Below are 25,230 nucleotides of genomic sequence, written 5' to 3' on the forward strand. Positions count from 1 at the left end.
AGCGACAGAGACAGAGAGAGATACAGAGAGAGAGACACAGAGAGATAGAGAGAGAGACGCTAAAGAGAAGACTTCTGTATTTTGTCATAACTGTGTGTGTGTGTGTGTGTATGTGTGTGTGTGTGTGTCTCACCTGTACAGGGCTCTGTTTGACCTCGTTGCTGCTGGGAGAACTGAGTCCTGTGGCCTGCTGGAGAAGGAACTGGCGCGCTGCCTGGAGAGCCTGCGGACACAAGAGAGAGAGCACGGTGGTGAGCACCGCACACACTCAAAGCTTACATTTCCTCAAAATCACAGGAGAGATACACTTAGCACTGCACTGTGGACCCCATCCGAGTAAACAGTGTGTCCTTCTGTAAGAAATGACATAAACGTGGACAGATTTTCTGCCAAACCAGACTCACAACAATAACTCTGCATTAAGTTTTAGATCATAATAAAATATCTTCTCTTCTACTTACAAACACAAATCTGGCATCAAGTGCAAATTTAGAACCTGGAGAATAATAAATACAAAATCATGTCATGCTTTTGTTATCCCTATTGATAACTGCAACTTCTACAGATCAAAAAGCTTCCTCATACTCTGAATAAGAGGAGAAGGGGTATGTGGTTATATATCTCCTATAGTATCTCCTATAGATGTATCTATATATGGCTACACAAATCTCCTTTCTCCTCCCCTCTACTCAATCAAAGCGACACCTGCACAGCACCGTCCCACCGTCCTCAGGGCAAGAATTCTAGCCACTGTTTTTGTTTGACTGCACCAGCCCCCAGGACTGGCAGGCCAATGGCAAAGCACGGCTCTCCAAACAAAAACACTGGTCGGCAGTAAATCAGGGGGCAAAGGCAGTTTTTGAAGAGCGCCATCAGGATGCACATTTGTTTCCTGGCCCCGAAGAGTGAGAGGAAGGCTACATGGTAAATATTGATATATGAGGGGAAAAAAAGATGGGGAGGGGTTCACATAAAACAAAAAGAAAAGGACAGTAAGCATAAATCTTTAAAGTCACGCTCGAGTGTTGTTGGTAAATCCACCCAAAACAGTTCTTTCTCAATCAAGACAGCTGTGCTAGGAGCTTCAGTGATGCCAGCTTTACAGCTGAAAGGAAAGATAAGACTGCTTTATATAAACTGGGCATCAACAGACGCTGCTAGCACCTGTTGCTACAAGCCAGAAAATAAGTCCTAAAAATTAGGACGCAGGCCATGGATGCTGAACAACGAATGCACTCAACCATACTCAAATTGTACTCAAATGTGTACATGACTTTTACATGAATATAACACATCCCTTTTGTCTTTGTGTTTACACACTTTTGCCCACAAATGTGTTCATATAATGTCTTTAATTCAATGTAAAAGTAAATTTAATGCATTACTCTTTTTGCATGCATTGTCTCCTCAATATGGAAAATAAATATGATAAAAATGTCACTACAATTTTTTTTTGTTTTTTACAAATGTCTCGCTGGGTATAATTAATTAATTTAGAGTAAGATTAATAAAGTCATTTAGGCATCACCTGACACCCACAGTTTGAGCTAATAATGATATCAATTGCAAAAGCACTTGAGTGTGTGGGTGGGTGTATTGTGGAGCCCACTGTGCTGCCCTCTACATAAAAATCCCTATTCTTTTAAAAGAGAGAGAGAGCAAGAGAGAGAGAGATAGAGAGAGAGCCCCCATTGCAATCAAATCCATTGGTCTGCATGATGAAAACCATCTGCTGCATCGAGAGCACTTGTTACTTTTGCTGAGGTCGCAACTGAATAGCGCATGTGCATACGCACACACACACACTCACATCCCCACACACACCCTGAAAAAGCCCCGCAGTCTGGCTGCACAGGAACCAGTCCCTCAGAGTGTGTGACCTCAGCAGTAGGCTGTCCAAACTGAAGTGACCAAAAGCACCTCCCAGCCTCAGCAAGGCCATCTGTACACACACACACATAGTCCAGGCATGTGGTGAATATTAAACACACACATGAGCCTGTGTGCCTATACCCACACTAGCATTAGAGCATGTGCTTAAATACACATAGACACTCAGCAATGATGGCCCAGACTAGATGGGATCTGGCAACAATAAGGGCTAATTTGGTCCAAATTACCTCACTGATTACCACACTTTGGTAATAAACCACTCAAGGCGCTAATAAACGCAACTATTATCTTGAGGCGATGTCTGTCTCTACTTGAGCTGTTTCAAAAAGTCTGCTCGTTTGCCTTATGGTAGAACACGAAACAGCCTAGAAGGAACGGGTGGTCGCCGCTTCTGTGCTTCGTCAGGCTGAGCTGAGAGCAGCTCGGCAGGCCAGAGGTCAGCCAAGCCAAACAGAGCTGGAAGGAGCCCGGGCTGACCTGGAGTCTCCCTGTGGAAACTAGCGCACAGGCTTTCTCCGTTAAGGGTGGAGGAGAAGCTATTGGATTAGCCTCGACGATTTACAAACTTTTGGACGGGCTGAGTAAACTTGGACTAAGGAGTTGAAAAGGAAACAAGAAAGGAAAAGTTGTTTGGCAAGCTAGCCTCCACAAAAACTATAGTCCATGGGAGTCTCTATGCCAGCTAGCCTCCAAAGAACTAAAGTACATGCTAGCCTCCATGCCAGCTAGCCCCTATGTACTCTATGTATATGGTACCCTCCATAAACCCAACATACCAGCTAGCCTCCAAAAAAAAAAAAAGGACAATTTAGCTTCTGCTTCCCTTTCAGTTGCCCAAGTTTCTGATAACTATTTTGAGGGAGCTTTGAAAAGACCAGCCAATTTATAAAGAGCTGAAAAAGAAACAACAAAGTTAGCATACCCAGTCTGACAAAAAAAAAAATAAAATAAAGTAAATGCTAGACTAAATACTACACTAAACTACATGACACTAAAGTGCTAGCAAACGTTCATATTATTGGAGGCTAGCTGGCATTGAGGACTTTTCCTTATGGTTTCTTTTTTTTTTTTAGGAAGGAGTTGGGAGAAGCTTCTGAGGAAGAAGCTCTGAAAACATTCCTAAGGGAACGTCTTCGATGCTAGCTAGCCTCTAAAAACTAAAGTACATGCAAGCCCAAAGTAGACTGAAGTACATGTCACTAGAAATAGTTTAGAAATGACTGCTTGCCAGTCTTGGATATACATCTTTTATGTATAGTAACTGGCTGATTTACAAACATTTGGACAGGCTGGGGCAAACTAGAAGGGAAAAGTCCTCGGCCAGCTCGCCTCCGAATCATATGGCTACACATGCATGCTCTCTTCCATGCCAGCTAACATACATGTGCTAAAGTACACGTCCCTTGCAAAAGTTAAGAAAAGACTTGATTTATTTTTCTTGCTTGCTCTCCTTCTTTGCTTTGTTGCCTGTCTTTGACATAACTCTTTGAAGCAGCATTAGCATTGTACACTGACCAGCCGATCCTTTGGACCCTCCCAAAGGCCTGTGGCATTCACTGGCCAGCACTGCACCTTTAAAGAAAAATATGAGGGGAGGCGGCGGGCGGCTGGGCCCAACAACAGCTCCATTGTGCTGCAACGTTAGACAGGTTTTATTGCGGAGAGGGCGGGTGGGCGCTCTGAGAGAGTGAGGGAGAGAGGGAGGGAGAGAGAGAGAGAGAGAGAAAGAGAGAGAGAGAGAGAGAGCGAGAGAGAGAGAGGGAGTGAGGGGAAGGGGAGGGTGAAGAGGTCAGAGCCCAGCTTGGCGGCCCAGGCTGCACAGTGTGTGAGTTCTCCTGACTTGTCATCAGAGCACCCCCCCCCCGCCAGTCCCTCCCCCGTAAATCAACACTCCTGACATGGGCTTTAATAACAGAGCATTTTTTAATTCAGCGGGGCCGAGAGGGTGGGGGGTGGGAAGAGAAGGGGTTTGAAGAAGGGGGGATGTTGCAGTGTACCCATTTTTCCCCCTCTTTCTCTTCTCGTCTAGCCCTCATGTTCTCTTTAACAGGCTTCAGAAAAAATGGCTGACAAGCGGGTTTCTTTTTTCACAAAAGGGACGTGAAGGGAGGAGCTCTGGTGAGGGTCCATTAATGGAAAATAATAGGGAAAATTTAGTTTTGGCATAAGGCGGCGCACGTTCTCTTCATTCTCCTTCTCCACGTCCACCAAAAATAAAGTTGAACTTTTTTCTTTCATCCTGTTTGACGGATGTTCCAAAACGAGGCACTGGGATGCACAAACAGAGGGGGGGCTGATTGCGCGCCTCTTCCCTGGCGGGCCCAGGTTCTATTCATTAGGCTCAGGTTGCTAAAGCAAACAGTGCTCAGAGGTGATGAATCTGGGCCCCGATTCCGCTGTGTTTGGGTGAGCGAGGGGCAGAATGTGGGGTGTTCTCTCTCTCCTTCTCTCTCTACCCCCACACCCACCTACACCTTCCCTCTCTCTCTTTGCTGTAAATCCAAAAAAGAGGCAGGGCCAGCTTGTCTGGGTACAGGTGGGCACCAGATGCTGGAATGATCCATCATCGCTGACAGAGGACCATTGTTGACGCCCGCAACAACCCCCATGACTACTCCCCCCGTAGAAAAACAAGAGCCTCCGTCCCCATGACTTAGACTGTGGGTGTGTGGGTGGGAGGGTGTATGACTGGGAGGTTGCTGGAGGCAGAAAGGGTCAAGAGGAGTCTGGTTACCAAAGCTGGCTGGGCCAGGGCCTGCCGACACCTTCAGCCAGCCACTGTCTGCTGGAAAGCAGTCTGGGTCACATATGGACAGAAAAGAGAGAGGAACGAGAAGACGTAGAAGCAGGGACTGTTCTCAAGGCTTTAACCCTGAGAATATACAGTTATCACTGGTAATAACACAGGAGCGTGGTGCAATTCAGTTTTAATTATTTCTCACGTGTAACTTACTGAAAGTAGCTGAAAAAGTCTGTTGAGAGGAGGATTCTAAACTTTCAGTTGAAACCATACTTGTGTTTGTAAGTTGAGGAAATATTTTACCTAGATTTGAATTTGATGAAAAGTTACTGCTGTGTGCACAGTCGTCTTGAAAAAAGAAAAACTATCCTGTATATTTTTGCCATAGTTTTGCCATTTCCTGACTTGGAAACACATAAAAAAATGTTATGCAAACTGAATGTTAATGTAATTCATTATGTAACTAATATTGCAACTGCAATCAATAATGTAAATTGAACACATAGCTACATGAAAATAACCTTAGACTTCTAACAGTTAAATGGCTGTGTCTCAACTGTCAGACAAACTTGGGATATTTACAAGACATTTTTATGAAGTCAGTGCAGTGACGTGTCCATGACACATCCCTCAAAACTGTAGCACTTTTAATTCATTCTTTAATAGCCCCCCTTGTCAAAGCATTCCAGTAACACACTCAGGATTCTTCCAGCAAATGGCATATTTACTCCTGCTCTAAAGCAGCTTTGAGGTATTATATCACACACTCCGTGACTGGGCACAATAATGCTTTTGTCCTGAATGACTTCTTATTGGAGGGGAAAGAAAAGCAGATGATGAGACAACCAGGAGAAGCAGCACTAGATACAATCACCATTTTGTTTGGTGGAAGGGAAAGGAAAGCGGGAGAAGAAATCCCTTGTGTGTGAGCTTTGCAGTAGCATCCTGGTTTGAAAAAGTCTACAGTCAGTTTTCTACAAAATGAAAAGAAAAAAAAAAGAACTTGAAATGTCCCCTGTAATTTGTTCACACTGTTTAGAAAAGAAACTAGGTGTGACCACTATCTGACTAATGTTACCTACCTCATGCTAGCATGGAGCATATGGACCAGTGTGGTCAGACTTCTCCAGCAACAGACCAAAGAGACCCACAGGAAGGACTATTTTAAAACCAGGAGGGACGAATATTTTTCCAATTAACAAAATTACACTCCATAAATAACAAGTAACTGGATCTTTTTCCACACTCATCATTTTCAACTTTGTCAGGTGGCCCAGGAATGCGAAAAGCTTTAGAAAAACACCAAAGGCAATTCACACCAGGAGGAAAAAAAAAAGGTCCACCAAACTAAACTAAACTCAGCCTGGTTTTTGAAGTAAAGGCTGAAGGAGGACTCGTCACACTTGGGCAATTCTGCGCTGCATGCTTGCTAACTCAGGATCAGCAAGGAAGCGAGAAAAAAAGAGAGACAGCGAGAGAAAAAGAGACAAAGGCTTCCCTTCTTCAACGGATGGCATTCAACCTTAAAGGAAAAGCCAAGTTATGCCAAAGCTGTTTCTTTTAAGCCTAAGTCTTAGGAAGTTCTGTTTTCTTCATGTTCTCAGAGAGAGGGAACACAAACAGCAAAAAGACAGAGAGAAAGAGACTAGGCAAAGGAAAGTGGAGGGGGAGAGGTGGATTGTGCAGACATACATGCCAGGAACCCAAAGTGTCACTCATGTAAAAGGATTTGGCAAAATGCGCTGCACCTGGTTGTACAACATCTTCAGCTGTGGGCAACACGAGACGCTTAATACACCCGTGCCTGGCTGCCATCTCCGTCTACTGCCAGCAGTGCTGTGATTAGGCCTGGTGACTGCTATGACAGCTTGCGGGATTGCTTCATATCTGAAAGGCATGTTTAAGTGAAGCATTGGTTTTGTTGCTGCCCGTAATGTTTTGAATGCATCACTGTCGGCCGGTGGAGAAGTGTGTGGCTCCATTCAGAAAACCACTCCGGGCCTCAGGCTTGTGGTGGGCCAGCATGTGTACACTACAGCCGCACAATATGAACAAAATATTACATCACGGTCATATACTAACGTTCAAAAGTTTGGAATGAGTGTTTTCAATAAGATAAAACAGATTTTGTTGCAGATGCAAGTATAAAATGGTGCTAACATTTTAAAATGAACATTCTAAAATGCTATCCTAGTGTTCTACAACTTGATATAATTTGCAGGAAGCTATAAAAATGTAGGAGTTTTTGATGATTCTATAATAACTACATATATATATATATATATATATATATATATATATATGTGTGTGTGTGTGTGTGTGTATATATCATAAAAAACACCATAAAACACTGTCTGGTGTCCATTTTACAGTATTTCAATCTACACCGTAAAAATTATTATTGAATAAAACCAGGGATTGGCCAGTATGGGAACTGTGGACAGATGCCAATATCCAATATTTTTTATATACATAAGAGCTGATGCTGATACAGAAACCTTTCAAAAATGTAGAAATTTAGCCGTTTCAGAGACATTTATTTCTATAGGGTTACAAATGCAATAATGCAACAATAATGAATAAAAGCCAGATATTTCATTATAGTAGCCCAACATCACGTACATGTTCTGCTCTTCCAGAACACATACATTATCACATATTGGTTTGAAATTTTGGTCAAATCTAAACATTTGACTGATTACAATATTTTTTAAAGCAATTATCTACCGATACTAATATGGCTCTAATATCATTGTGCATCCCTAAATAAAATAACTAATTGTTGTGCAACATGCAGCACAGCTAGAAAGTAAGAGCTTCCAAGGCATCCCACATATGCTTATCAGTAGGGCTGCACAATGCATCACTTGTTAATATTGCTATGATGCTTTTTGCAATGTCAAAATCACAGAAGGCTATAATAAGTTTACTCTCAAAATCCCTAAATGTTGAACTGTGTAAACATTCTGACTAACAGACATAACAGATACGTTCCAGATACAATGTAATGTTAATAAGTCGCAATGAATGTTTTAATGTGAGTGCGATGTGTTATTTTGTCCACATTGTGCAGCCCTACTAAGCAGACTATCAGTGCAGTGCCTCTGAAATTGCTGTACATCTAGGCAGATGATGGAGGATTTATCCTTCGCTGGAGATCTGCCTGCCTTTTTTAAATGCTGGAATGCCTTGACACAGCTGGTGACCAAATGAGAGACGTCTACAGCCATGCTGTAGTCAGACACGTCTGGGCTGTTAGCAGCTGTCCGACCTGGGCCACAGGGCGAGGTGCGCACTCTTGGACCAGACCGGCCTCGGCCAAACTTTTCGTAGATCTTAATTTCGTCCCCACGACTCATTACCGTGGCTGTAGTCTGCCGAGTCGGCCAATTTCACGGTGGGTTACGAATAAACTGCACTTTTGACCATTTTTCTCTCCTTTTCTTCCCCCCTTTTCTCCCTCCTGTTGACCAAAGCTGGTTTTAATTTGCCACTTCCTGCTCCATCATGCAGTTTGCAGGCCCTCTCAGTCGCTTGTCACATTTGTTTTTACTCAAAGCCATTAGAATGTTAATCTAAAAAAAAATTGAAAAACCAAGCGAATTATCCAACACTTGAATTATTTGAGCGACCTTCAAACACACTATGTGCTGTCCTCTTTTTTGCCATTTAATGTAATGTTTCCGCAATATAAAGGCTACGGCAAAACCTTAAATTTTAAACAGCTACAGCAGGCCTCTCTGGACTCACGCTGGCCATTAAAATGAGGAAAAGGTGAACTGGAGCCAAGGCAATAAAAGAGAAAAAATAAAAATAAAGGAGGAGGGGGGAAAAAACTTCAAAATATGCTGTAATGTTTGAAAAGCCTGACCAGTTTTATTTTTTTTCACATCCTATTTTTCACAAAAGGGACCTGTTTGAAACTCGCAGTCTCTGCCGCTTTCCAGATGTGCGTTCCTCACCTCCAAGCCCTTAAAAAAAAGTCCAAACAAAAAAGAAAATAGAAAAATAAATATGGCCCGCAAAGTAATAAGTAACATTTTTTGGATATTGGAGCTATTCAGTGTGATTGAAAAGCGTACTAGAGATCGCGAGAGCTGTTGGACTCATTAGGGATGAGGAAACGGTAAACGGGACTCAAATGAGCTTGTGTGCCTTATTGCACTCACTCTCTCTCTCTCTCTCTCTCTCTCTCTCTCTCACACACACAGACACACACACAGACACACACAGACACACACACACACAGAGGAGTACGTTATCCCCATGTCTGCTCCAAAAAAGCCAGGGATGAGGATAATCCACTATTGCAAGGCTCTCAGGGCATCATTACTTTCACTGCTGGCACCATGAGACCAGATCACATTACAGCACATATTGAGATAGACACACAGACAGGTAGACAGACAGATAGGTGGACAGGTACACAGAGAGTGGTGAGATAGGGAGAGATAGTGAAGGGAGAGAGGGAGAGAAAGAAAGAGAGAGAAAAAGTAGAGCAAGTGAGAGGGAGAGAAAGAGAGATAACAGAGCAAGAGAGAGAGTGTAGAGACAGAGAGAGAGTAAGAGAGCACAGACACAGAGAAAGGAAGTGTTGAGCGAGTGAGAGGGAGAAAAAGAGAAAGAGAAAGATGGAAAGAAAGAAAGGTCATATCACGCAGGTTTACTCTATTGAACTGTACCGAACTGATTTAAGAGACACAAAACATTAAATTGGCAGTAAAGATAGAGAGAAAAAAGTCAATAAGAGAGGAAGAGAGACAAAGAGGAGAGTGAGAAGGAGAAAAAGAGCTAACGTAGAGAAAGGGAGAGAGAAGAGTGAGCAAAAGGGAGAGAAAGAGAGAATAAAAAGATGAAAGAGTGAGTGAGAAGGAGAAAGAGGTAGTGTAGAGAAAGAGAAAGAGAGAGAGAGGAAAAGAGAGGTACAGTACAGAGAGAGAAAGAGTAGAGCAAGTGAGAGGGAGAAAAAGAGTGTAAGTAAGAGTGAGGGAGAGTGAGAGGTGATGCTTTGTCAATACTGTAACTAAACATGGCCATATCATCTAAGTTTACTGGACTGAACAGAACTGAACTGAACTGATTTGAGAGACACAGAACAATGACAGCAATAAAGAGAGAAAGAAAAAGATATCAAGATGTAAGTGTGTGACTGTAGGCAGATGGGGAAAAGCCTCATCAGCCCCAGCAGCAGCAGCAGCAGCAGCCGCCGCCTAGCCAGCTAATTGACGGCAATTGCACGGCAGTTTTGCTGCGGTTTTCTTAACACCACCTCCCTGGCAGCGAAACAAAGTCTTACTTGATAGAGCTTCAACATCTCTCTGCTGCGAGCGCTGCAGAAACTAATAAGCAAAAATGGCCTTTCAAGGCCCTAAAGAGTTCTGAGCGCTTTTCAAGATCCTGCACCAGAGATGTTACTGGATTTGCTGGGACGAACGAGGGCACTCCAGGGGTGTGAGGCTGTTTTAAGTCATGACCTTCTCCACTGGCCCTAAAAGAGATGAAACGCTGCAACCTCCACCGTCCACCCTACATGCACACACTGATGAGGATTGCACTGACTGGCAGCACAGCGTCAACACTAGACATATGGAACACATTTCTGTGTTATTATTAATAAAGAAGAAAAAAACTAATAATAACGCACACAGAATGCTGCCAAAAAGTGAACTCTGGAGAAAAAGAAACATACACAGAGTATTGTTTAAACAGATGAACACCACGAGAACATTCTAGACCACTCACTCGGAAACCCATTACCTTGCACGTCTGGTCAGGAAGAGAAAAAAAGGAGAAGAAAGAGCTTTCATGTTTTCAGTTTAAATTTTCTACACCTGGTAATGGCTGAAAGTGCAGACGCAGAGGCCTGAGAAAGGACTAAAGGATCTCTAAAAACTCTCCATGCACGGCCGGTAAGAGTGGAGCCATCTGAAAAAGTGTGATAGTGTGGGTGAGTGGATGAAAGAGTGATTTAGAAGAGAATAACTCCTACTGGGCAGAAACAAGGGCATCACAATAAGTAAGTAAGGCCAAGTTTCATATTCATGCACCATGCTTTGTCTCCTGTTCACACTAGAGTTCAAAAACATTGACACCGATAAGGAGGTAAAAACGGATAGTAATTTCACATAGAATCCAATAGTTAAACAGGCCTTTACTGACTGATACAACTGCCATTTGTCAACTTTGAATTCTCAAATATGACTCAAAATTCATAAACACAAGTAAACACCAGAAACTATATAAGGCTGCTCTTATTTGTCATCAGCACTCTTCATATAAAGACTGTTTGTGTTACAGCATGATATATACTCATGCTAAAGACCAAGTCGGGGTGCATTTTACACATTTTTCTTATTTTTACCACAATGGTGGTAACACTGTGTACCACTTCGGTTTGAAAGTTAGCTGAGGGTGACTGCCAACGTGCTAAGACTGGTATGAAAAAATCAGACCACTTAAGATTCAGAAATGTTGGCTCTCAAGTGGCACAACCATCTTCCAATGCTGGTGTCTGTTAGCTGGTTTAACATAATTAGCAGTTGGCATTCTCCTCCAAGCATGTTGAGCTGACCAATAATGCTGCTTTACCAGCAATTTGAAAAGATCTGGTGGCACTTCACGTCTCGGAAGAATCGCATGCTAGCCTTCACTCTCCCAGCTTTGTAGCATCTTGTGACGGGGGAGACCCATCTAACAGGTAGAACTGGCTGCGACTAAATTGGGTAAATAAATTTATGGAAAAAATACCCTTCTCAAAAGTTCAGAAATGAGTGATTTTACTGTGTTTTTTTTTTTTAAAACAACAACAAACAAAATTCATGCTCTATTACACAATCAGAAGTTTTTTCACTTTTGGCCTACCAGTATATCTGTCTGGTCTTATTACACTACACACCAAACCCTAAAGAAAACAGGATGATGATGACAACAGGTACATAAACAAATTCCACCAAACACTGAGGATATCATACCGTATGAATACACAAAGTCTAGTGAAAGCAAACAGTGTATCCAAGACCACAGTAAAACCAACCACTGAACAAAAACCCATCAAACTCATCAATATTCAATTACATGCGTAGCATCGGCAATCCATCATCAATCAGTGCGATCCTGGCACAAAGGGCCTTCATCTGGCTTCCCTACCCAGCTTTGGCTATTAAAAAAAAAGGAGAAAAAAGAGAGAAACCAACATTCTCTCTTCTTTTCTCTTCCCCGATGCTTCTCCCTGTTGACTTTAATCTCTTTTTAAGATGGCAAACACAAAAAGCCAGCAGAAGCAAGCTAATTAGCAACACTTAAAAAAAGAATCTGGCTCCATTGTCTGGAGTCCCTGGCCCCCGCCAGTTACCACGGCAACAACTTTGAGAGTGTCGCTGGGTGCATTTTCTTTTTTCTCGTTTTTTCTTCCTCCTCTCCTTCTTTTTTATTCTTTATGCCCCCCCACCTCCTCCCACTGGGCACTCTATGACACAGGAGTGGAGAGTGGGGAAAGAGAGGGAGCTCAAGAAAGTAGAGGTGTCACCCCGTCCCACAGTGAGCAAAGGTTTTCTTGGATCGCATGGGGCTAGGCCTCAGCAAAAATGAAAACATGCAGTAGGATTACACTTATAATTTCTCACTCATTGAAACAAGCAGATGAATTTTGTCAAATTTGTGGATTCTGAACTTTCAGTTGATAACATTTGTGTTCTTAAGTAGAACGCAAGATATTTTATTGTGATATGAATTTGATTTAAAGTTATTTTTGGGTGCAATGTCTTGTTTTGCATTATGTAACTGCAATTATTACAAAAATGTAAGTATGCAATTAGTTATGTACATAATTACATAATTATGTTTAAACAGTACAGCAAAACAACAATCATTTAGACTGTTTTAAGACAGGTTAAGAAGCCATGCGTGGGGAACTGGTGAGGGAACGTCTGTGTGTTTATGTGTGTGTGTGTGTATATGTGTATGGGTGGGGGTCGGGGTGGGGGTTCCATTTGGCACTAGCTCCTGACAATTTTTTCTCTTTCCGCCTCGTCACCTGACCAGCGCTGAGACAGCAAAAACACACGCCAATTAGTGTCAATTATGGCCTCCATTTCCTGACGTGGACAGCGTCCAGTAGGAAATGTACTCTGGGCACGGCAGCCTACAGACCTCACTCTTCCATTCCCACCCCTCCCTGCCTCTCTTGAACCCCTCCACTTCCTCCCAGTCCCTTCTTTCTCCTCGTTTCCTCCCTGCTTCAATTCTTACCTACTCTCTCTCTCTCCCACCCTCCCTCCTTCTCTCCCTCCCTGCACAACTCTCGCTAAATCGCTAAATCCATTCACCCCCGCCATCCTTTGCCGTTCCCTCCCTTTTCCTCTCTTTCTTCTCCTCCCTCTCTCCCTGCTGCTCTGTCAATCAGCACGGAAGGAGCCGTGCCTCCCGACGCCCACACGCATTAACGTCCAGCAGAGGATCTTTCATAATCGCCATGGCGACTGGGAGAAGGTCAGTGTCCGCGGTGCCTCAAGAGCCGCCTGTGAAGTGCCTGAGTTACAGCAGACAATTCATAAATAAACTGTGCTCCTGGGACATCACTGTAGATGGCCTGTTTATGAAAGTTTTCTCTAAGGTGAAAACAATGACTAGAAAACAAAGATGTAAAACTAACAGGTGACTACAGTCTTAAAAATAAAGGTTCCTAAATGGTTCTTGGCTTGGATGTAGCATTCCAGGGTACTTAAATTGGTACAGATGTGGAGGTTCTTTAGATTTCAAACAGGTTCTTCACATTCACACATCACTAACATAAATTCTTTCAGAACAATGAATTAAAAGGTGTTTGTGGTTCTTCTATGGCAACACTCCAAAGAACCCTGGGCACTTATTTTTATGAGTGTAGGTGGACAATATCAAAAGAGTAAAATGACAATGACAGTAAGACAGTAAGACAGTTTGCTGGCCCAAACTAGAGTTCATGGCCTTTGACTCCACCTGAGTTCCATCACAGACCTGCTACTGACCTCAGTCTGGCCAGGTCACTTCACATAGCCCCGACAGCCACAGCGGTGACCTCTGACCGCCTACATGTAAATAACGGTCCACACAATCAACCATTCACGCCGCTACACAGAATGCTAGAAATTCCAGTCAACAGGAAGTACCGCTTTTGTGGTCAGAAATAAATGCCAAAAGTGACCATATATCAGCCACAGTATGGGTGGTGTGTGTTTGAAACCAGTTCAATTATATTTAATTATTTTCTAAACTAATATAGCCTATTTCCCACTGAAAATTTAGTTTGTAAAACCTGAGTCGCGAAGCCCAATTAAAAGCCAATGTAAAATACTCAATATACACTTACAAACATATACTAAGTTTGAACATCGCAGTCAAACCATGGGTTTTTTTGATTTTCCAAGTGAAAGTAAGCGAACACATCCTCGACAGCGAACAAACTTAAATATGGCATTTTTCTGCAACTTTTTAATTTCTATTTGTTTGTTAAGTTTAACATATTGGAAAATAGTTCAACATAAAACACAAGATGTGTCATAACCTTTAAACAGACCACAGTGAACAGAGGATAAATGCAGATGAAATGACAGGAACTGGAAATGTGTGTTTGTATATCATTGTTCTTTTATTTTTTAGATTCATTTATAGACTACTAATCAAAGAACACAAAACTACTGTACTACTACAATCTGAGGAATTTAGGGAGATGCACTTGTAAGAGACTGACCCTAAAATGCACCACATATGAAGATATGACTTCAATGTCACACCCCTAGTTTAGCTAAAATTACTCCATACAAAAGAATACCAGACATGCATACACACACACACACACCACCACATACATGCACACACAAACGGTCGACCCTGTGTAGTCCCTGGAAAAAGTCATAAATTAGTTTTATAACCGCCCCATAAATATGACATTCCCACATTCCAGAATTAGGACTGTGTGAAAAAATCATTAAATGAAGAATATAGGATATCACACAACACATGTGAAATCCATTATTTCTCTTGCACCCCTTCGCTTATAGAGCGATGCACATGTAAGCAATCAAATGTGTGAGATTACATGACTACATTCTCCCAATTTTAAATATATGCTTTTTATTTGCATTTTAACAATGTATTAATAGTTTTTTTGAGTTATATATATATATATATATATATATATATATATATATATATATATATATATATATATATAATTTATATTTGATAAAAAGTTTTTGTTGTGTCTCATTTTGTTGACACTGAAATAGACGGAAAAAAGTTGCAAGTGCAGCTTTTACTCTGTCCATACAGAAAAGTAAGAAAGAACAAAATTCTTTCTTTTTTTCATGAGTGGTTACTTCCACTTGTTGCATTCTAATTTTTCTTAGCCACTAAGAACCTGGCTAGGCAACAAAGTCCCCCTCCACACAGACACACCAAATGGCTACCGCCACACTGCCACCCAGCATGACCTTTCCCCTTTAGTGGCCTCCGGTACAATGAGCCCATCGGCAATTAAAAGCACGGAATGCTTTTAGGAGATGACACCTTTCAGTGTGCCGACAGCATCTGATTTACTGAATGTTATTAAGCTGGCTTCTGGCCTAGACCCCATCCGCACTTATCCCTGCCTAAAAGGGATATCATACTCTCATTCAAAGCCACAAATCTCTTCCTCCATTCCACCACTTCCCTCCATGCCGCCTTTTGTTTGTTAGCCTTAAGCTAGCCTTAAGCTTAAGCTTCTGAGGGACGAGAGAGAGAGAGAGAGAGAGAGAGAGAGAGAGAGAAGATGAAGAAAGAAAGAAAGAGAAAGAACAAGGGAAGGAGAGAGGGAGAGAGGGAGAGAGCGAAAGAGACAAGGAACACAGAAGGAAACATGAAGATGAGCACTTTCTTATTTCATAACGTCAATCGGATTTCTTGAATCTGATTATTGTAAGCATGTTAAAAGAGTATTCAAAGAGAACTCAGTCAAAACTTGGTGAACGACGTCTTGTGAAGATGTAAGTGAATTATCTACTATTCGCATCATATCACTGTTGTCAGAACAAAACCTCATATCTCCAAAATGGAAACTTTACAGGAGAAGGAAAAAACATACTTTACTTTTAATGTAAGTCAATGGAACCAGACTTTTTTCCAAGTACTTCTGGGCTATTCCTTTCGGTCCATTCATCATGAAATTTTGACACAATGTAAAGAGTAACAGGTTCTTTCAAATAATGTCAAAAATGGGAAAACTATAAAAATGGACATACGAGGTTTTGTTCCGACAGCAGAAATATATTAATTTTGCATTTGAGACCTAAACTTTGAGCCGGACCTTCTTTCTGAGTCTGTGCGTGCAATGTAAATACTTAAAGAAGTAAGGGCTGACAAAATCCTCCAAAATTGACCCACTGTCTCTGACTTTTAAATGACTATTTCAGGCTTTACAGAGTGACTCATAGCAGCACACAGACACATCGTATTTTATCAGGTTTTTTTCTGACTCAGAAATATCACTTCTTTAAATTTTAACAAAAAAGTCTTTCATTGTGCAGTTTTAAAGTAATTGGCAACCTAGCCTATCTTAGCTAAACTGGATTAGTGTTGCTAACTTTCAAGTACATAAATGCATGTACAATGAGGCTGAACTATGTGTGAAAACGCAAAATATCAAAAATCGCATCAAGACTCTGTGTCAGCATATATTCAAAATGAATATTAAAGGACTTGGATTGGGAACAACACTTGATTGGGGCCTCCATACTTTATTTTACACAAGGACGCAGTTCAGCCAGTATCGGCCATCCACTGCCGGCTGGGTAGTTGTTTCCTGGTCATAATGAGGCCACAGAAAATCAAACTGCAGCAGGTTAGCGCCTGTCCAAACCACGTCTCCCACTCGACTAGCCCTGTCACCCAATTAGAGCGTCTAGACTGACTTTGCAGGTATGCTGCAATCTGCCAGCACCATCATCATCCAACACCGACTCGATGCGACCTAATCCGCCCAGACATCTGAGATCTATATCTCTTTATATGTTCCTGTAGACACTTTAATTAAAGACACCATTAGGTCCAATTTACCAAAGCCATAATGGCTTCTTAATGGAAGATAGTACAAGGGAAAACAATACACCCTGCAACAGGCACAAAACAGTGGTATAAAACATTACTTTAAAGCATGATAGGGGGAATTTCATGTCTGTGAACATAAAGTCTACCTGAAAATAAAGACAAAGTTATATAGTTATATATATTGAAAAATATATGTATCTTTCACATAAAAGGTAAGTGGGAAGAAAAGTAAGTGCTATCCTGCTAATTGGCACACCTTCATTTCACCCATTTAGAGAGAGAGAGAAAGAAAGACAGAGGGAGAGAGGGAAAAGACAAAAGAAGTGCTGAGAAAGTAAACAAAAAGACAAGCTTGAGGTGATTGAAAGAGCAAAACGAAAGCAGAAGGGGAAGATGAGAGGAGTAAGAGCGGTAGGAGAAGAGGAAGTGAGAGAGACAGAGGCCAAGCACTCTCTCCGTCTCTCCATCTGTGTGACAAGAGCGAGCGTGTGCTGTGAGATGAGAGATCCATGGCTTCCACATGCATCATCTTAAATCCTTCTAAAAGCAAGCTGTCTGATGGCCAGCACTGTGAAGCTCTTCTGAGCGCCTGGCACAGTCCCAGAGGGCCAAGCAACAGCAGTCTCTCTTAGTCTCTCTCTCTCTCTCTTGCAATTTATATACTATATATATATATATATATATATATATGCGAGAGAGCGAGAGAGAGACTTAGAAAGACTTGCTGTTGCTTATATATATATATATATATATATATATATATATATATATATATATATATATATATATATATATAAGACTGGGAATGTTGTTAAATTTAACCATGCTTGAGGATAAAAGCATGGCATCCAGGAAAGGCCTTGTCTTTTATTAGCAAGGATGCATCGCGGCTTGTCGCTTCCCCAAAAGCACATAAATAAGCAAATAATCCAACTGTTTAAGAACAACATTCCTCAGCGAGTGACTACAGTACATTTATTGAAAGATTCAGAATACAGAAATACAATACAGAAAAATCTTTGAGTAAAAAGCAAGAACAAAAACCCTAACTGAATGCCTGTGACCTTCCACCCCTTAGATGGCACTGCATTAAAAACTGGCATGCTTCTGTTATGTATATCACCGCATAGACTCTGGAATACTTTGATGAACTGTTGTCAATACACACTGTTCGTGTTTATTGCAAGACTGTACTATGCTCAGTGGAAGTCAAATGTCAACAATATCCAGAAATGCTGCCAACTTCTCTGGACTGGAGCTTACCTGAAATGGACTGATGCACAGTGAAAACCTGAATTGTGGTCTGCTGAGTCAACCTTTCAGATTGTTTATGGAAATAAAGGATGTTGTGTTCTCCAGGGCAAAGAAGAAAAGGACCATCTACATTATTACCAGCATAAAGTTCCAAAGCCAGGATCTGTCATGATATGGGGCTTATTTGTGGGTAACTTACACATTTGTGCATACACAGCTGTGTAATCAGAGAGGGAGGCGTATGGCACATTAAGAAGTGCAAAATACAACAATGAAGGCGCTGTACAGTTGCGCAGTTGAAGACCTGAGTAACTGAAGAATGGCACAAATTTCCGCTTTCAAATCTAGATCAATTAGTGTCTTCAGTCCCCAAATGTATATTAAGTGCTGTGAAGCAGGCTAGAAAGTTTCAAAAAGCAGCATATGATGCCATGTTCTAAAGAGATTTAAATACAGATTCAAAGCAAAGTCTTTGAAATCTACCAGTCTGGAAAGGGTAACAAGCCATTGCTAAGGCACTGGGACTCCAGCGAAGCACTGTGATTTCTCCATTACCCACAAATGGAGAAAACATGAAACAATGGTAAACCTTCTTTGGAGTGACCAGCCTACCAAAATTTTACCAAGAGCGCATTGACAACTCATCCAGGAGGTCACAAAAGAACCCAAAGATCTAAAGAACTTCAAGTCTCACTTGCCTCAGTTAAGTTAGATGTACACGATTCCACAATAAGAAAGACACTGGGAAAAAAATGGCATCCATGGGAGAGTTACAGGGTACAAACCACTGCTGAACAAAAAGAACACAAAGGCTCATCTTGCATTTGCCAAAAAAACATCTAGATGATCCCCAAAAATCTGGGGATAATATTGTATGGACTGATGAGTCAAAGGTGGAACTTTTTGGAAGTCATGGGACCCATTACATCTGGTGTAAAGCTAACACCACATTCCACCATAAGAACCATAAGAAATCATGGGTCCCATTACATCTGGTGTAAAGCTAACACCGCATTCCACCATAAGAACCATAAGAAATCATGGGTCCCATTACATCTGGTGTAAAGCTAACATCACATTCCACCATCATACCAACAGTCATACATGGTGGTGGTAGTGTGATGGTCTGGGGCTGCTTTGTTTATGCAGGACCTAAACGACTTGTCATAATTGATGGAACCATGAAGTCAGCCCTCTATCAGAAAATCCTAAAGCATAAAATGTGCAATACATTTTTGCACATTTAAAAGTTTCTAAAAAGGTAATTAAAAAAAATTAAATCTACCAAAACGCACAACAAAGACTGAACATACCTAGGACTGTACTGTCACCTAGTATTAATTAAAGGTTTTAATTAACTTAGAATTAATTCTTTTTATTCAATAGATTTTAACCTACACACAGTCTGTGCTAAGAAACAGTCACTCCACTTGTTGCATTTTCATTCTTAGCTGCTCTGAAGTGAAGCTGAGAGCTTCCTTTGCCCCGGTGTTCCTTCTTTAAGTTTACCCAGAAAACCTAAACTGGGCAGAAGCCAGAATTCAGCCCAAAACTTCTCTCTCTCACTCTCTCTCTCAGCTCAGCACGCTGCCCGACTCTGCTTAGTGTTACAAAAAAAGGAGTCACCCCCTCCCCTTTCTCTTTTTCTCTCTCCTTTCCAGTTGAGTGGTACTCCTGGAGGAAATGGCACTTCAGTGGCAACATACGTCTCTCCTCTCTCTCTCCCCTCTCTCTCTCTGGTGTGCTGACACACAGGAGCGCTGCTGGTTCAGGTGCTACATCACAAAACGCAGCCCATGCTAAACCAGGCCTCTTACAGCTGATGAGAAGAGGATGCGCTTCTGTTGAACGAGGGGCTGTCTGCACTGCAAAGCCTCAGAGAAGGAAGGAAAACACAGAGAGAGACAGCGAGAGAGAAAGAGAGGTTTCCTGACAACTAAAAAAATGTGTGGTACCTTTTTAGGTGGTGGAGCTTAAAAAAGAGCCCAAAGTAGGGAGCAGAGGAGAAGGAAAGAGAAAAAAACACAAAGGGAAAAGAAAGGCACCTGGTTCTCGTCAGATACACATACACATACACACAAAGGCGGGCAGCAAAAGGAGGGGCTACTTGAGGCTTCACAGAGCCGGTCTGGTCCTGCCGATGTTTGTAACCTGCTCTGTGCCATTTGGAGCACATCCTGTCTGAATGACTGCTTTAAAGTAAAAAAAAACCTACTGGAGAGAGAGAAGGAGAAGGAGAGAGAAAAGAGTAAGAGAGAGAGAGAAAAGAGAAAGAGAAGGAGAGAGTGGGGAGGAGAGAGAAATGAGAAAGAGAGGAAAAGAGAGAGCTGAGAAAGACAACGATATGGAGAGAGACCGAGAGGGATCTACATAGAGAGATGGAGAGAGACAGAGACAGAGACAGAGAGAGAGAGAGAGAGAGAGAGAGAGAGGAGAAGAGAGAAAAGAGACAGGAAGAGAGAGAGCTGAGAAAGACAACAGTATAGAGAGATATATATAGAGAGAGAGGGACACAGAGAAAGAGAGAGAGAGCTGAGAAAGACAGAGCAATGTGGGAAAAAGGGGAAAGACAAAGAGAGTGTAGAGAGAGAAAAAGAGAGGGAGAGAAAGAAAGAGAGCAGAGAGAGATATACAGTCTAGTGGGTCAGCAGGTAAAGATGTGGGAGAAGCATCTGAAGATGTGAAGTGAAGCACTCACAGCAGTGAAAAGAGAGAAGGAAGAGAGAACAAGCAGAACAGACAGGGAGTGAGGACTGGGGCTGGATTCCTGTCTTTGTGGAAGAAGGGGATGAAATTCTAAGAGCACTCCACTAGTGTGCACTCTTGTTTTTTTTCTGTCTTCCGTCTACCCCCCCTCCTCCCTCAAAGTGGAGGGCTCCTCTGGTCTTAGTGTTGTGAAGCAGACAGAGGAACATTCCTCAGGGGGCCCCCAGCCTTTCTGACACATCTCAGCATTACACTTTCACCCCCTCTCTCTATCCCCTCTCTCTCTCTCTCTCTCGCTCCACTTCCACCCCACTCTCCCCCTTCTCTTCTCCATCTCTTACCCCTCCATTTTTTCTCTCGCCCTCTCAGCCCCTCTGTCCTAGTCTCCTCTGTCCATACCTCTCTCTCTCCTAGCACTCTTTCTTTCTCTTCCTCTAAGCATTTTCTCCATGTCTCTCCAAGTACTCTTTCTTTCTTGCTCTCTCTCCAAGTACTCTCTCTCTCTCTAGCTAAGACTTCTTTTTATTTTTCTCTCCAAGTACTCATTCTCTATATCTTTCTCCAAGCATGCTCTCTTTCTCTCTAAGCACTCTCTCTCTAAGCATTCTCTTTATCTCTCTCTAAGTACTCTCTCACTTTCAGCATTCTCTCTGTCTCTCTCCAAGTCCTCTCTCTCTCTTGGCATTCTCTCTGTCTCTCTCTCGTTAGGCATTCTCTCTCTCTCCAAACTGTCTTCCTCTCCCTCTCTATCCAAATACTCTCTCTCTCAAAGCACTCCTTCTCTACCTCAGTCTTTACCTCACCCCCTCCTTGACTTCGGCTCATCTCACTACTTTTCGCCCCACCCCTCCACCCCCCTCTATCTGTAGGATTGTGTTTGTTTTGTTGAAGGCCGGGGGGCTCTGTCGGAGACGGTGATGGCTGTGATTTCTCTCAGGCTCCCGAGGGGCCGATGGAGAGAGCGCTCTGTGTCCTGACAACCAGGGCCTTGTGAAGAGCAGCCCGACTGCTGCTTCTTCTTCTCTCTTTTTTTTCTGGTCCAGTGCCTCTCAGCAGGGCGTTTGGCCTCTCGCGCCAAACTGTAGCGCGTCCAGGTGAAAGTGTTGGCCTTAGAGGAGGAGCACAACGGCGTTGGGAGGGAGTATAGAGAAGCGATAAACAGAAGGCTTGGGGGGGGGGTTGAGAAGCAAGTATGTGTGGGTGGGTGGATGAGTGAGTGTGTGTGTGTGTGGGTGGGTGCTTTGGAGTGGGTGGCAGTGAGGCACTTCCTGAGAAAACTGTGGCAATCTTTGTTTTTGCTTTTTTAGGTGAGTCAGAGAGAAGTGAAACACAAACCATTAACGGATTTGAGCCTGCAAAAGTCCTTACATGAGTTTTCAGAAACTTAGGGGAAGTTTATAGGTTTATATACAGTACTGTGCAAAAGTCAGAGACCATCACTTGATAAGTACAAGTACATAATTTTTCATGAGATATTTCTCATGAGATTAGATACAACACATCCACAAAAAACTATTAAAAGATACAGAGAAAACTCCTATCAATTATGCAAGATCTGGTAGACCACCAAAATTGTCACCATCAGAAAAACAGTACTTAAAACCTTCATATTTGAGACAGGATAAAATCAAGCTTCAATCTTGCTTCAGATCTGAAAACATCCACAGGTGTTTCAGTCCATCATTCCACTGTGAGAAGACTCAACACTATGAGTCTGAAGGATGTGTAGCTGTCAAGTAGTTGTTACTGAGAAAAGAAAAAAACAAAATCTGCAAACCAAATAAAAAAGCTGCTGATGTTCTTAGTGGACTCACAAACCCAGACTTCCAAAGCAAAGTCCAGACTTCAACAAATGTGTCTGGGATTATTTGGGATTATTTGGTCTTGGCATGATGCAGAAAAACAACTTCTAAGAACGAACTTTGGAAATATGAAAAAAAAAAAAACTGCAGATTTCTTTGAAAAACTGGAAGAATTGAGACTTCTGTGGTATTTTCTTCTAAATATGTTTTCTGTTTTTGTTCCAAGACACAGAAAAAACTAATTACTTTTATTTAAAGGCTGCCTTGACTGCAAACTAAATAAATGAAGGGTGGTCTCTGACTTGGCATAGTATACATGTAACATATAGAAACAAAAAGTTTTGTACTTTCATTTTGTCGTTATATTATTTTTTACACCATTTAAAAAGACCAGAAGCCCTTGACATTGTGTGAACAATTCATGATAAACAGACCCACAGAAATTCTAAAACTGAGTACAACCTTTTTGAAATTAATATTAAACGAAGTTGAGAATGTTTTTTTCTTCTCCAATAAAGGTTCCATTTCAGATAAATGAGTTGTTAGACGCTTTATAATCAGATTTTAACCATACAGCAACTACATTTACATCTATTCTTTCTGTTTTTGACCCATACTTCTACCTTTAACGAAGCTTTACACGGGACAAGACATGATATTTCTTATTAACCATCTGCCAGAGGCTTGCAGGAGGGCAGGATATTAGAACTTGATAAATGATGGTTTTAGGAGCCTTCTCCCTGATTACACGTTACTGCTTGCTTTGCCATTTTCAGACCCTTATTCATTAAAGCCGTGGGCTTCAAGGCCGGCCTTCTCTGTCCATTTATAATCAAACGAGGAAACGGACCGACAAACTAATTCATTCATCAGATTTTTTATGAACAATTATAATCTAAGAAAGTGGAAAAATAAAGGCAGAGCATTTTTCTGGGGCCTTGCTGTCAGTATCAAAGGACGCTGTATGAATGTGAGCTGAAAGAAAAGAGGATGATAAAGCAGGGAGAGAAATAAAGCAAGTGTTTGTAATGTTTGCTCCTTGGATGAACAGGCCATGGAACGTAAGGAATGCAGCTTAGAACAGTGACAGTGAGTCCAACAATCTGGAACAAAGTTATGACTTCACTAAGTCACTAAAACTGAGCCGAACAAAACGCATTCAATTCCTTTTCAGTTTTTCTTTTTTTTCACATTTTTCAAATATTAACCTAGTATAAGGTATTATGGGGCGAGCGTGTGGGGGACATAGGTGGAGGGGGGGGGCTTGGAGCTATGGTGGGTGGAACTTCTGGCCTGCTAGTACCATGAAATGATAACTTTTTAAAAAGAAACACCATTAATGTTTATTATAAGCTATTATAAAGATGTATTCTAAAAAAAACAGCTTCTTTACAAACACTGATGCACCTCCTAAAGCCTGAGGAGACTGATAAATCAATGTGATTAGCCAGTTATTAATCCTAGTGTTACTAAAATCCTTTGAGAAATGATTGAACCGAACATCTTACACAGTAGTGGACATGTTCACAAGTGATAAGCTTAGCATTGCTGCTGTACTGGACTTGTGCATGCATTTTATGGCAAATTACAGTCATGTCATTACCTAAAAATCATGTTTTTGTTTGTGTTTGGAATTAGTTGTTTTTGGGATATGCTGAATTGTTTGCCTAGCTCAGAAAATGGCAGTGAGATTATGGTAACAGCAGTGGACTGAAGCTGGCGATGAGTCAAAACAATACTGAAAATTTTCTAACTTCATTTAAATACGTGCATTTTTCATGAAACATTTTGACTGAAGAATTACATAAAAAACAGTAGCAACTAGTACCTTTTCAAAGGTCTAAATATATGATGAATAGATTACTTTTCCATTACTTGTATTTTAATGGAATACATTATTAAATACATTAAGGACTCAGCATTACTACTTATCACTACTTTCCCAAAGTATTTTGCCCAACACTGCGTATTACTGTTACATCGCCCAACCCCTATGCCTGTATCACCCAATCATAAAGAACCAAACAGTTAATAAAACCATTTGTGCACTGGTAAGTTTCCAACATCAAAAGTGACAGCAGTTCAAACAGGCACCCTGGAGGGTGGTTCTAAATCTCAGAGTCTTCAGGGAGAGTCAGGAGACACCTCAGGAGAACGATGATAAAACGAGGAATGGGTGAAGAGCAGGTGTGAGGAGCTTCGCAACCGCTGCCCTGAGGGCTTGGAGAAATGGAATCCTTACAAACACACACAATCTCCCACACAAACACACACACTCAAGCCTCTCCACTTTCAAAGACCAACCACTGCCATACATTGCTATTGAAGCCCTATCCTCTACTGCATATAAGACTGCTGTAGCCTACACGGCAAACTGCATATAAAAGTTAAAGAAGGGGAAAGGAAGGAAAAAAAAGAAGTTGAGGGAAGGAGTGGTCTCTGATTCACTGTTTCCAAGAAAATGGCTGCTTTGTGGCACTTCTGGTCTCATGATATGACACAGACAATCAAAGTACAAACACCGAACAAAAACACAACCTACTATTGACGGTCCAAATGACCATCATCTAGTTTGTCAGCAGCACAGAGCAACAGCCTTACTGTAATTATGCAATCATAAATCCCAGCACATACTATCTTAGCCAAGAAGCATTCAGCAATGCAAGCTATTCTTAAACAATTATACTGAAAGGTCAGATTTTAAATTGGAAGGAAAATGTATTATCCTTTTTGTCTTATGTACGTCATCACTGCAATAAGAAAACCTTCAGAAGT

General features: G+C 41.7%; 1 protein-coding gene across 4 annotated transcripts in view; it reads right to left on the reverse strand.

The window, feature by feature from the left end:
• Nucleotides 1-25,230, reverse strand: part of foxp4 (forkhead box P4) — a 169,918-nt gene that overhangs the window by 89,947 nt on the left and 54,741 nt on the right. For all 4 annotated transcript variants that reach the window (XM_036559387.1, XM_036559388.1, XM_036559390.1 and 1 more), the window contains exon 3: nucleotides 134-223. In XM_036559387.1, coding sequence (XP_036415280.1) covers nucleotides 134-223 — 90 coding nt within the window. The remainder of the gene's footprint in view (nucleotides 1-133; nucleotides 224-25,230) is intronic.

This window comes from Colossoma macropomum, unplaced genomic scaffold, assembly GCF_904425465.1.
Source record: "Colossoma macropomum unplaced genomic scaffold, Colossoma_macropomum, whole genome shotgun sequence".
Classification (NCBI taxonomy): Eukaryota; Metazoa; Chordata; class Actinopteri; order Characiformes; family Serrasalmidae; genus Colossoma; species Colossoma macropomum.